At 50.6% G+C, this 12,472-nt stretch overlaps 5 protein-coding genes across 5 annotated transcripts; 4 read left to right on the top strand and 1 right to left on the bottom strand.

The window, feature by feature from the left end:
• Positions 1-129: 129 nt before the first annotated feature.
• On the bottom strand, positions 130-3,582 carry BJY04DRAFT_227802 (beta-N-acetylglucosaminidase; the record flags this gene model as incomplete). The annotated part of the gene is made up of 2 exons (XM_073718710.1): positions 2,942-3,582; positions 130-2,893 (listed from the first exon to the last, which is right to left on the bottom strand). Exons 1-2 carry the CDS (start codon positions 3,424-3,426, stop codon positions 130-132), a joined length of 3,249 nt encoding a protein of 1,082 aa, XP_073571185.1. The 5' UTR covers positions 3,427-3,582.
• Positions 3,583-3,684: 102 nt separating this feature from the next.
• Positions 3,685-4,984, top strand: BJY04DRAFT_227800 (putative cyclase-domain-containing protein; the record flags this gene model as incomplete). The annotated part of the gene is made up of 4 exons (XM_073718709.1): positions 3,685-3,957; positions 4,008-4,101; positions 4,159-4,288; positions 4,347-4,984. Coding segments are annotated over 4 exons (1,048 nt in total), but the record flags the coding sequence as incomplete, so codon positions are not given.
• A 513-nt stretch (positions 4,985-5,497) lies between these two features.
• BJY04DRAFT_218191 (major facilitator superfamily domain-containing protein) lies at positions 5,498-7,181 on the top strand (the record flags this gene model as incomplete). The annotated part of the gene is made up of 5 exons (XM_073716261.1): positions 5,498-5,640; positions 5,693-5,876; positions 5,927-6,221; positions 6,286-6,509; positions 6,570-7,181. 5 exons carry the CDS (start codon positions 5,498-5,500, stop codon positions 7,179-7,181), a joined length of 1,458 nt encoding a protein of 485 aa, XP_073571183.1.
• A 447-nt stretch (positions 7,182-7,628) lies between these two features.
• BJY04DRAFT_227796 (transcription factor domain-containing protein) lies at positions 7,629-10,278 on the top strand (the record flags this gene model as incomplete). Its single annotated transcript, XM_073718708.1, has 8 exons — positions 7,629-8,057; positions 8,112-8,385; positions 8,446-8,720; positions 8,772-8,899; positions 8,962-9,029; positions 9,110-9,231; positions 9,277-9,455; positions 9,509-10,278. The coding sequence occupies 8 exons, from the start codon at positions 7,629-7,631 to the stop codon at positions 10,245-10,247; spliced, it is 2,214 nt and encodes a 737-aa protein (XP_073571182.1). The 3' UTR covers positions 10,248-10,278.
• Positions 10,279-10,594: 316 nt separating this feature from the next.
• BJY04DRAFT_227794 (allantoate permease) lies at positions 10,595-12,411 on the top strand (the record flags this gene model as incomplete). The annotated part of the gene is made up of 5 exons (XM_073718707.1): positions 10,595-10,725; positions 10,786-10,936; positions 10,990-11,022; positions 11,069-11,366; positions 11,414-12,411. 5 exons carry the CDS (start codon positions 10,595-10,597, stop codon positions 12,247-12,249), a joined length of 1,449 nt encoding a protein of 482 aa, XP_073571181.1. The 3' UTR covers positions 12,250-12,411.
• Positions 12,412-12,472: the final 61 nt, after the last annotated feature.

Here is a 12,472-nt window from a genome sequence, read left to right as displayed (position 1 = left end):
CACCCTCCCTGAGAGTAATTGAGCTTCGAACATGGAATTCCATATTTTAATATTTGATTCAAAAAGAGGTCTATCAATTGGATTGTGATAAGAGAGAACGATCCCTGCTTAAGTTTACACTACACAAAATCACAACCACCTCTTCTCGTCGCTCCCAAGCGGCTTCGGCATGATATCCCACCCCACAGCAACGCCCTCAATACTAGCCGAATGCTTAACCGCAGTCAACGCCCCAAAGCCACTATCTCGCGTCTCTAAGAACTCCTCAGGGACATCGTTTGTGCAAGTATAATCCCGCGTCTGGAATCCCTCTTTACCCGACCACTGTCCCAATGACCGAAGATACTTCATCACACCGGCAAGCGAGACGTCCACTTCCCAGCTTCCACCCTCAGTTGCTTGCTTATAGAGTGCCGCCATGACCCCAGCGGCAAGGAAGTACCCACCCGCATGGTCCAGTGCTTGACACGGCGTCGGGCGCGCAGGCTCGTTCGCGCCGAAGTGTTCGGCTTCAGACACATTCATACCAGAGCAGGTCTGAATCAGGGAGTCAAACCCGCGCTTTTTAGACCATGGCCCTGAGGGGCCGTAAGCGGACATATTTGCGCAAATGATGCCGCGGTCTTTGAAGCGGGTTGCGAAGTCTTGCGGCGAAAGACCGCGAGCCGCAATTGATACCGGTCGAAAGCCCTGAATGAAGACATGCGCGTCTTCAAGGAGGGTGTCAAGATCCTTTCGATCTTCCTCAGAATCTAAATCAAGTTGGATCGTGCGCTTTCCGCGGCCGAAGTCCCGGTCCATGGTTGGGAGGTCGGGGAGGTTAGGGCTTGTGACCCAGAGGACATCGGCGCCGTGCGCTGCGAGTGTTTTACCCGCTAGCGGCGCGGCGATCACGCGGGAGAACTCGAGGACGCGTAGTCCGCGGAGGGCTTTGTCGGCATTTGGAGATTGCAGTCCCTGGGGGAGGACCTTTGGTCCGTCGCCGAGTTTTCGGAGGAGAATGGGGAAGTCGGCGATTGCGCGCGCTTGAGGAAGGACGTCCCATTCTGAGTAACTGCGGAGCGCGGAGATGACAAGTTTGGAGTCGAATGCTGCCGATTCGAGGTCGATGGCGCGCCAGGGTGTGATTTTGGAGGCAACTTCTTGCCGATTAGCAGAGGAGGAGCAGCCAAGAAGGGTTTTTGCGCCATCGCGGTGATTGGGGAAGGAGTCGTGGAGGCGGACGTGTCCATCGGCGGTTTTGTGAAGACCGCCAATTGGGCCCCAAGGCGAGGGTGCGGGTTTATCATCAAGGGTATACAGCCGTTCAGATTTGAACTCTATGGCCGCGTGCTGTAGGGGAACCGAGACTGCCAGTGTTGATGTTGAATTGCGATGAGCGTGTATTAATGCAGCCAGGAGGGCTGACAGTCCGATAGAGGCCTGAGCAAGGTGGCCGACCTTGAAGGACGATGGGAGACCTAGCCCGCCGTCACCAGGGAGATGAAGCTGAGTGAGGGCCTCCGAAGGAAGGCTGAGTTCGTTCCAGATGTGCTTAACGCTATCCGCTGCGCTGAATGCAGACCGATCCTGAAAGGCTGTTGATTCTGTCGGGGCTGGCACTCTGATGCTTAGCAATGGCCCGTGTTGCTGAGTACCTAGAGTATCTCGTTCGCCGACGGTGCCTTGCTCCCATGGCCGGCGAATCGTGCATTTCCATGCCAGCGCGGGCTCAAAGAACATATTTGTGATAATATCTTCAGGCTTCAGGTGATAGAGTGCCATGATGCGTTCGTTGGTAAGAATGTTTGCGTTCTTGACTCGTCGGTAAGCTTCTTCGTTGTCAAACATGATGTCGAAAGTCAGCTCGAAGGGACCAGAGTTCTTCGACCGAATAATTCTCGCAATTTCCAGCATCTTGCATGCTCCTTGAGGCACTGCTTTCTGCGAGAGTGGCTCAAGCGGCTCGGTGGCGAGTTGCTCTCTTTGCAGGTCTGTGAGGCCAGGACACAGAGACTCCGATTTACGAGGGTTATCGATCGTTGATACCTCTACTGGGAACAGCAAAGTCTCTTCACCTTGTTGTAAGTCCACGAGATGATATACATTGAACCGAAATACGGGCCCAGCTGGTGTCTCGTGCGGTGACAACGGCGAGGCGAAGTTGCCCGTCGTGGCAACCTGGTTCTTGTATGGCATGTGTAGGATAGAGGCCCGGGCATTGTTGGCAATCGTGTATGATAAATCCTGAGTCGGAGCGACAACTTCACCCAGGATCCCGAGCTCATGGCCGGCAATTGCCGTGGGCTCAATCGGGCCCATGGTGCCGTTGCGGCCGTAAAAGTGGAAAATCAGCCGGCACTGTAGTGACTGGTCGAGTTCAGGGAAGAGGTTCTGTGTGTAGGTCCGAACTTCAGCCAGGAACTCGTCTATTTGGCTGATCAGAATGGGATCTCGGATTCCTCCAATGAAGATGGTGCGATAACCCAGCTTCTCAACCCCTTCTAGCTTCACCTGATACACCGGGGTGGGGATGAACTTAGCTCCACGCACACGCACAGTCTTCTCAGTTAACTGCTCATACGATGCATTGTCGAGGACCAAAACACCTCCCGGGCCAGGCAGACGATCCGGGCGTGTCTTCTCGTACAAGGTATGTGCCGCAACAGACAGAGGAGTGCACCGTTCCTTAGGAGCCAGCGGCGTGAGATCGAATGAGTCCGCACGCATAGTAGCAATCATTGACCGGCCCTTGGGCACGGCACATATGCCGCCGCATTCCATGATCTTTCCCATGTGCCAAGCAACGCCCGGCTGAACACCATGGTATATCGAGAAAGCGGCGAAGGGGGCGGGATCATAGGAGCGACCGCCGAGGATGATATCAGGGTTGGACTCGAGGGCTTTCAGATAACTAGAAATGTCAGATTTCACATCTTTGTTTAGTTGTAGAGGTACGTACGGCTCTGCGCCTATCTGGGCAACAACATCAATTGCTCTCTCGGCGCTCTCAACAGTCAATTCCTCAACAGGACCGCAAGGGCTGACCTTTTGACTCGTGATGCGATCGACCAGCAACTCCCTTTGGAAGCCAGCAGAAATCGTCGCAACGTTGAACGACAACCCCTGTTTTGCGGCGATCTCCCGCACGATGGTGAACATCTCAACTACATGCTTGTCGCTCCCATCCCCTCCGACGGAGCCAATAAGAACCTGAATCTTCTTGTAAAAACAGGCTTGCAGAATCGGCGTCAAGTCTCGAATGTATGACTCGCGGCCGCACGTCATTTTATTGAGACCAAGCTTGTAAGGGCCACCATCAGTCGAACCGCTGTCAACGATGATTGCTTTAGGGGAAAACTTCTCAACACCATACCAAAAGTGCTCAGCTTTGTAGCCATAGCCGAGCATGGCATTGGGTGTGAGGATGTTGAATTCTGAAGCCATTGTTGGCGCTGTTTGGAGGTGTTGGAGATAGAGGAGCTCAGGAAAATGAAGCTATATATGAGAGTGATTGCGGGGTCGGTAAGATACCGACTCCTCAGGAATGATGCCGAGTGGGGAGCATGGCAGATCGGTTGATAAGATGCTCACCTACTAAAGTATGCACCGCATGGTGCTGGGCCTTACATCAGTGAGCCTTGACTTGTGTTTCCTTCTCCTTCCTTTCATTGACACTTGCATGATGCTCTTCCGAATGGCACATATGAATCTCTCCCTCTTCCACTGGTTGCTCAAGGCCATTACCGGCGACAAAGATCGAAACGTCGACCCTACTCCAACGCGCAAATCAACCCCAATAGCAAAGGCTTCGCGGCCTGCATTTCATGAGTTGCCGTTGCGCAAACATGACCCCAAGTATTCAGCCTGGGGCCTCTGGGGCACTAACGATGAACTGGGTGCTCTGAATCTGATCACAGAAGAAGTCACGCGAGCAGCCTCGGAAGAGATTATCTTGGGTAGGGCGGTAAATCTGAAGTAAATATCTATCGCGTATGGTCTTTCGGCTGCCCCTCTAACTCTAGCAGTCTCCCACTGCATATTCCCCTCAAGCCGATGAACCCTCGGAGGAAGCCATGTGCCCACACTTTGATTGAGAAAGGACATGCAAATGATGACGAGGTACGTATCCCAGGCAGCCCAGTGTCAAACTAAAAATGCGAGACTGATATCGTACAGCTGGACTTCAACACACAAAGCTCCAGCCACTGGGACGGGCTGAGACACTATCCCTATGCAGAGACAAAACAGTTCTACAACGGAACCACCCAGCATGAGATCTCGACGACAGACAAGATCGGTATTCAAAGTATGTCTAGGCACGCACATCACACGATTTCCATCAAGAGACTGACAGCCCATTCCAGATATTGCAACAAAACCAATCGTAACGCGCGGCGTCCTACTTGATTGGTACTCATACGCTCAGAAGAATAACTTACCACATTCTCCTTTCACAAACCAAGCTATACCGCTCGAGCAGCTTCTCCAGGTCGCCCGCGAGCAACACACCACTTTTAGACGTGGAGATATACTCATTATTCGCACCGGATGGACGGCGGCATACTCGAAGCTTAGCGATGAGCAGAAAGAGAGGCTCGGGGGCCGAGACGACCGGGCATCTTGTGGAGTGGAGGCATCTGAAGCGGCCATTCGCTGGCATTGGGAGCAACAGTTTGCTGCGGTGGCCAGCGACACGGTTGCCTACGAGGCCTGGCCGTCTCCAAAACCTTTCGGGGTATGCATGCACGAGGTCTTTCTAAGCGGCTGGGGGATGCCAATCGGCGAGTGCTGGGATCTGGAAGAACTCAGTGACACTTGTAAAAAGCTCGGTCGGTGGTCGTTTTTATTGACTAGTCAGCCTCTAAATCTTGCCGGAGGTGTAGCAAGTCCGCCTAACGCTACTGCGACCTTCTGATGGGGCTGTGTCATAGACTATAGCTCAAATAGTCAAAGCATTTCCATAGAATCTGGCCCCAGACAGAATTGCTCAGGTAGAAATAAGTAGCATGGGATAATGAAGAAGTACGAGGAGGAGCTCTCAGCAAAACTTAGAAGAATAATTAGCCACCTGAATAGGACTAGTTTCTCACGTGATACGCAATGTATGAGGTCTCCTGGTCCTCTGCCCATTCTCCTCCCTTTCTGTCTACTGGGTAAATCACCTCATATGTCCCCAGCGATAATGTCAATCTCTCCTGCCTGGACGATCATGGTGCATAACTATCCCGCAACCGGACGAAAGGATACTCTGGCTCATGTGTGAGTGGCATTATGCCGAAAGGCCTCCTCCACACTGGTCGGTATCTTAGCGACGCGGCTCGGGCTCTCCCCAGATTGCCCCCCAGGTCGTTGAACATTGAAACCCGGGGTCAAGGTCCTCCACATAGACAGATTGAATCATGAATTCTATAAAAGAAGGGTTAGAATGGCGTTGACTACTTCCTGTCTTGCATCACAATTCCTGACAGACAGCCATAGACCTTCTGATTATCACCTTTATCTTCTTTGCATCGAGATGGACTCCCCTAAGATAGACATTGAGAAAGCCGACGTGTCTGATCGCGCTGAGCATGTGTCGGCCGATGAGCTACTTGCCCAATATACGCCCGAAGAAAAGACTAAGGCCTTTCGCAAGCTCGACTGGAACCTAATTCCTCTGTCAGAAGCCTCGCTCCTGGGTAACTGCTAGAATGCCTGCTAACGTTCGTAGGCTCGGCGTGTTATATATGCTCTCCTATATCGATCGAGGCAATATAGGAAATGCCTATACTGCTGGAATGGGCGAAGATTGGGGCATCACCTCCAGCCACTACTCCTGGATTATCACGGCGTATTACATCGCCTATATCGCTTTCCATTGGTTCATTCTGCTGTGGAAAGTAGTATCTCTTCCCGTGAGTCTTCAAACACTGCTTCATGTATGCGTACATTCTAACCTGATTAGTTGTGGGTTGCTATCATGACTTTCGGCTGGGGTGCTGCAAGTATTCTACAGGCGGCGACCAGCAGCCTCGCTGGGATGCTAGCTCTCCGGTGTCTTATTGGTCTTTTCGAAGCGGGATTTGCACCTGGAGTGGCGCTTTTCCTCTCATTCTTCTATCACCGGTCTGAAATGGGCTTCAGATACGGTCTTTTCATCTCCTTCTCCCCCATTGCAAACTGTTTCGCCTCCGCGTTAGCCTATGGAATTGTTCAGGCGAAAACATCACTTGCTGAGTGGCAGCTTCTATTCATCATTGGTAAGTGGATAGAGACTCCACTCCGGTATGTAACTCTGAATATCTGACACGTTTGTGTTTTTAGAGGGAATTCCAACCATTCTGATGGCGCCCGTCGCGTACATGTTCTTGCCTAAAGGACCAGGAGAATGTCGATTCCTGACCGAGAGAGAAAATGAAATTATCCGCCTTCGAGCTCTCATGGCCCGTGGAGTCGAAGAAAAGGGCAAACTAGACTTTAAACAGGTCTTTGCAGCATTTTACGACTATAAGAATTATTTTCAAGCAATCATTATCTTCTGTCTAAATGTAAGGCATTTCGCGAGTACGAGAGCCTGAGGCGTTACAGAGACATACTGACATCTCTAGGCTGCCTTTGCTGCTTTGCCGGCCTTCCTACCTACCATAATCAAGGATATTGGATACTCGTCGATCCATGCGCAGGGCCTTTCCGCACCGCCGTACCTCGCCGCCTACTTTATCTGTCTTGGAATTTCTTTCATGTCTGATCGAGTTGGTAACCGCTCTTACTTCCTCAGCGCACTCAGCAGTGTTGGTGCTATAGGATATCTTGTTCAGGCACTCGTGAAAACCAATGGAGTACGGTACTTTGCTACCTATCTCATCTGCGGTGGTGTTTTCCCCGCAGTAGCATTAACATTCACCTGGGTGACTGATAACCAAGGCTCAGCCTCCAAACGAGGTGCTGGGCTTGTGATCTTTGGCATGATAGGCCAGACTGGCTCTATTGCAGGGTCGCGATTCTTTCCGAAGGAGGAAGGCCCATTTTACGTCAAAGGAATGGCCATCAGCGCGGGTCTCCTGTTTTTTGCAGCGCTCGTTGCCCAAAGCCTAAGGTTCCTTATGAGCCGTGAGAACAAACGACGCAACTCTCTTCACGGCCCTGTTGACGGTGATGAGATGCCGGATGATGTGATCAACGCTGGTGATGACCACCCCAAATTCCGGTACATTCTTTAAATGGTAAATGCGGGGAGGGGCGGGGCTATCTATATCAAGATATGCTCTTGGCTAATCGCTGAGTGCCGCTGGTCTGTTGAGAATGAAGAACTGCTTTTAACGATAGCATGTGCTGGATAGTGTACTTTCAATGATCATATGTGGAAGGCTGTATAGCTGCGCTGCCGCATGCAGCCGTGACGAGTCAAATTAAATGTTCAATTTCGAGCTTCTACACGCAAGTCCCTTGACAATAAATCTTCGCCCGTAAATTGACCTGAATCTCCATCTGGACGCGGTGCTCATAAGCTGGAGCGGTGGAGCCAGCCAGCCAGCCAGCCAGCCAGCCCCTTCTCACCAACTTTCCCAAGTCTCAACGACTTCCCCGCCACAACTCTCCATCTTCGATATTTACCCCAGAATTTCCACCCCGCTGTAACTACTTAGCAAACTGCCTCATGCTTTGCTATGACACCTTCAAGAAGCAAGGCCCGAAAGTACGGCTTCGCATGCTTGCAATGTCGTCGCCGAAAGGTCAAGTGCGACGGCCGTCGCCCAACTTGCGTCAACTGTTCCCGCTCCAAAGAGACATGCCATTACAAAGACCACTCGGTCTTCGTGGCCCGTCTCACTGAGGATTTGCAAGTATGCAAGACTCGTTTGCAAGAGCTGGAAAGCCAAATCGAAGAGATCGCCACTCTAGACCCAGCCTCGAGAGACCATCGCCTAGCGGAATTGGTTTCGCAATTACGCCAGCGACGACAGGACGAACAGGAACAGCCCATCCCCTCTGCAGAGGAGTGTAGTCCGACCATTGTGGACCACGAAAGACAAGTCCTGTCAGGGGATGTCTCTTATGATGGTGCCGCCCATTTCAGCCTTGATGTCGACGGAAGAGTCAGTGTGGATTTTTTCTCATCTTCTTCCTGAACATGCTAACAGCACATTAAGCAACAATACTATGGCGCTACTTCCCGATTCCACGCCCCTCCTGCCAGCCGTTCTCTTGCTGGTGAGCTAGAGGACAAGGCAACCGCGCTCCAAGAAATGCAGTCTTACCATCAAAAATGGTTGACCTCAAATTCTCGCTTTCAAGAATCATGGGAGCGAATAGCATATGCAAGTATCTCAGAGTATACACAGGCCGATCCGACTCTTTGCGCTAGCCTACTTCAGGTCTATTGGGCATGGCAGGCCCCTTTGCATAATTGTGTCTATCGACGCGGTAGGTCTATCAAGCGCGCTTGTTAAACTTGCCTCAGGTGCACATTCTAATGCCTACAAGCTTTTTTTCGTGACATGGCCCTCCGAGGTCCTTATTTCTCCAAGTTTCTGTTCAACATAATCCTCGCACATGCGTGTCGGCATATGCCGGATGATGACCCAAGGTTTGCTCCGTTTGAAAGAGGTGAAGCCTTTTTACGAGAAGCAATGGTGCTCCTGATTGAGGAAATGCAACAAAGCAAGCCTCGTATTCCTACCATTCAGGGTCTCCTTATACTGGGAGGTCGGCAATGTGCAGTGGGCAAAAGTAGTGAAGGCTGGCTATACACAGGCATGGTCGGTGTATTATTGACAAATTGGTTGATCCTGGCTTGCTGACCATCATAGGCCATTCGGATGGTTACTGACCTTGGATTGCACTTAAAAAGGGGCAGCCTAGGTTTGACGAAGGACTTCGAGCCAGATGACCTTGAGGTCAGAAAACGACTATACCTTTCCGTTTACGCATGGGACAAGTGAGTACTCTCTACAAGTAATCTCGCTACTTCAAACATTCCTGATTAGATGCTCGCCCAAGATCTATCAGTCTGTGTCTTGGAAGACCGCCATCGCTGAAAGAAATGCCGTATACATCGTCTGCTCTATGTATGTCCCACTGGAAAGACCGTGTCTTGCCAATTCTGATCAACAAGCACCCTGCAATAGATCTTGCTGACCATATATAGTTGATCTGTCTGATGATCAAGACCTATGGCAGCCACCTCACCTCTTGGAGACAGACAAGATATACCCCGAAACCAGGTGTCACAGCACCTTGACTTTCAAATATTTCTGCAATCTTACTGAGGTATGAAATCCGGTGTATTGTCCAGCATCAACTAATCTCAGATAGATCATCAATGAAAGCTATAGTACCGTTTACAACGAGGCTAGTTGTAACATCAACCCCACTGCGATATTTGCTCTTGAGAAGAAATTGCACTCTTTTCATGAACATTTGCCGGCCTCTCTCCGCATCGATGATGCAGCAAGTCTGCAAACATGTGTACCACCTCATATCCTTTGTCTCAAGTAAGTTGCCAATCTCAACTTCTAATCTCGGTTTCTGGGCTAACAAATTGAAGTATTCTCTACCACACCATTCTCATCCTCACATATCGCCCCTTTTTTGCGTGGAGATGGCACGTAAAGCTCCGCGAACATCCACTAGCATTACGAGCCCAGGCTGTCTGCATCGAACAAACAATCGACGTGAATAAACTCTTCCGGGCCTACGGACGATTGTTCAATTTTCAGTATCAAAGCTATCTCATATCATACTGCGTTTACACAGCCGCCACAATTGACGTACAACTTATGCAACATGATGATAAAGCAGTTGCTGAAGTAGCTTCTGACCGGCTATCCATCACGCTACAGATGCTGGAAACAGAAGTTAAACAAACCCCGGGCATCAGGCGAAGCATCGAGATCATCCGGTCAACCCTCGATCCACAGTGGTCATCGGGATCACAGCTCTGGACCGACAGCAGGAATCAAAGGAACACATTATCGGACAAAAGGAACCGACCTTATTTTAGGCCGCTTGCTGCAAGGACAGACATTGCCAGAATGCAACATCAGTTACACACACCCTTGCCTACTGCCGAGGAGCAAGGACTTTACACCCCCTCAGTGGAAGATACCGTGGCTGAGCGGACGGACTTACCCTTGATTGATGGAATGCAACAACTCGTGGATATGAACCCTGACATGCAGATTGAGACTTCTTGGCTGGGTTGGAATTTGGATGACTATGACTTTGGGGGCGGGTTCGTTCCCGACATGGCGTATTGGGGCTCCTTTGGCCAACCGTTCCAGTAGAGATGAGCAAAATCCATTTTCTGGAGTTCTGGAGACCACACAGTCTTTTCCCTCTTGGCTCGCTAAAATGGCAGCTCGTTGTTTCCGCTTCTCCACGAGACCACAGCTCTTCGCTGAAATCCGTGGATTACTAAATTCTCGGGGTGTTTGCGAGCGGTACCCCAATGTTGACTCGGAAAGATGCCGTGGGTATCCCCAACCTCCACCGCAGGATTGTCAACGCCCAGAGATAAAAATACAGCCAAGAATGGCGCCCAGCAATCAGTACGTGCTAGTTGACTGAAGCAAGCTCTTTGAACTTTATTTTTGCTGCCGATACCATGCCAAAACCCGCAGCACCTACCGGTATGGGGGACGTTAACTATTTGGAGAACGTTGATCCAACGCTGCAGAAAACTCAGCCACCTCATGAGCCATCGTGGAGCAAGGAAGATGAAAGGCAAGCCTTGAGGCGGTTGGATTGGCATCTGATTCCCTTGTGCGTATATTTGCTACCGGTCTCTCAAGATGATCATGCTGGGCTAATAGCTTGGTATAGGCTCGGCGGGTTGTACCTCTGCTCTTACATGGACAGAGGTAACATCGGTAACGCATATACGGCAGGTATGGGAAAATCTTGGAGCATTAGCTCGTCACAATACTCAATGATCGTCACGGTGTACTACATCGCCTACATTTGTTTCCACTGGGTGAGCTTGGACACTCCATGTCAGGCGGGAAGAGAACTGATGTGGGTGATTAGTTGATTCTGGCATGGAAAATCGTTCCGCTCCCGGTGGGTTTTTTGTCAGGATAGTGAGATGGTATACTAACCCAGGCAGTTATGGGCAGCATTGATGGCGGTCGGATGGGGGACCATGGATATGATTCAAGCGGCGACTGTGAATTATGCAGGGCTGCTTATTCTTCGAATTTTGGTTGGTATATTCGAGGCTGGTTTCGTCCCTGCCATTGCTCTGTATCTGAGCTTTTTCTACCACCGCCGAGAAATGGGGCTACGATATGGGTTGTTCATGTCTTGCGCGCCATTGGCGAATGGAATAGCTTCTGCTATCGCCTATGGCGTTGTCAACGCTGAGAATACTAGTCTCGAACACTGGCAGTTGATATTTCTTATTGGTAAGTTCCCAACGAAAGATCTCGTGCTGCAGTTAACCATCCACAAGAAGGGGCGCCTACGATCATTCTCGCAGTGGTCGCATATTTTTACCTTCCCAATGGCCCATTCGAGTGTCCATTCCTAGACGAGAGTCAAAATCAAATAATTGGGCAGCGAGCCGTCATTGGCCGGGGTAATGACCAGGAGAAAAAGATCGACCTCAAGCAAGCTTTTGCTGCGTTCAACGATTATAAAAATTACCTTCAAGCCGCTATCATTTTTTGCCTGAATACTGCATTCGGGTCCCTTCCCGCATACCTGCCTACAATTTTAGCCGACATGGGGTTCTCGAATACACAAGCAGAAGGACTATCCGCCATTCCATATCTATCAGCATGCGCTTTCTGTGTAGCGATCAGTTTCGCTTCTGATAGGTACCAGGCGAGAGGTATATTCATCGCCATCTTTGCACTGCTAGGCGGTGCAGGATATGTCGTACTGGCAACCGTCTCAACCAACGCCATCCGCTTCTTCGCAACATTCCTTATCTGCGCCGGAGTGTTCCCCGCTGTTTCCCTTACGTTCACCTGGGTAACAGATAATCAAGGCTCGTCGTCTAAGCGCGGAGTTGGTCTTGCTATATTTGGCATGATCGGCCAGTGCGGTCCGCTTCTTGGTGCTCGCATCTTTCCTTCTAACGAGGGTCCAATATACTCCAAGGGCATGTGGATATGCGCGGGGGTGTTGTTCGGCGCAGCGGCCATTTCGCTTATCCTACGCTGGTTTCTCAGCGCGGAAAACATTCGGCGAGATCGCGAGCATGGAGCTAGTGATCCGCAGTATGCACCGAGTGATATTGCAGACCTAGGGGATGCGCATCCTATGTACAGGTTCGTTTTGTGAATGGTGGAGGTATTGTGTTGGATCTAAGTGTTCTCGGTCTGGATATAGATCAGGGTCAGGATCCTTGTTAGCACCTCTACTCGATTAGAGTACGCTTGCTAAACACGGTTTCTGTCCGAGGCCGTTGATCAGCTTCAAACGGGATGATACCGAGCAGTGAGGAAACTACATAGACAGACAAGCAATAGATAAGTAACAGGCTGTTGGCATTGCTTCTACTCCG

The sequence above is a fragment of the Aspergillus karnatakaensis genome, assembly GCF_047715665.1.
Source record: "Aspergillus karnatakaensis strain CBS 102800 unplaced genomic scaffold BJY04scaffold_24, whole genome shotgun sequence".
NCBI lineage: Eukaryota > Fungi > Ascomycota > Eurotiomycetes > Eurotiales > Aspergillaceae > Aspergillus > Aspergillus karnatakaensis.
Note: the sequence above shows the minus strand (reverse complement) of the source record. Positions and strands in the feature narration are given on the sequence as shown.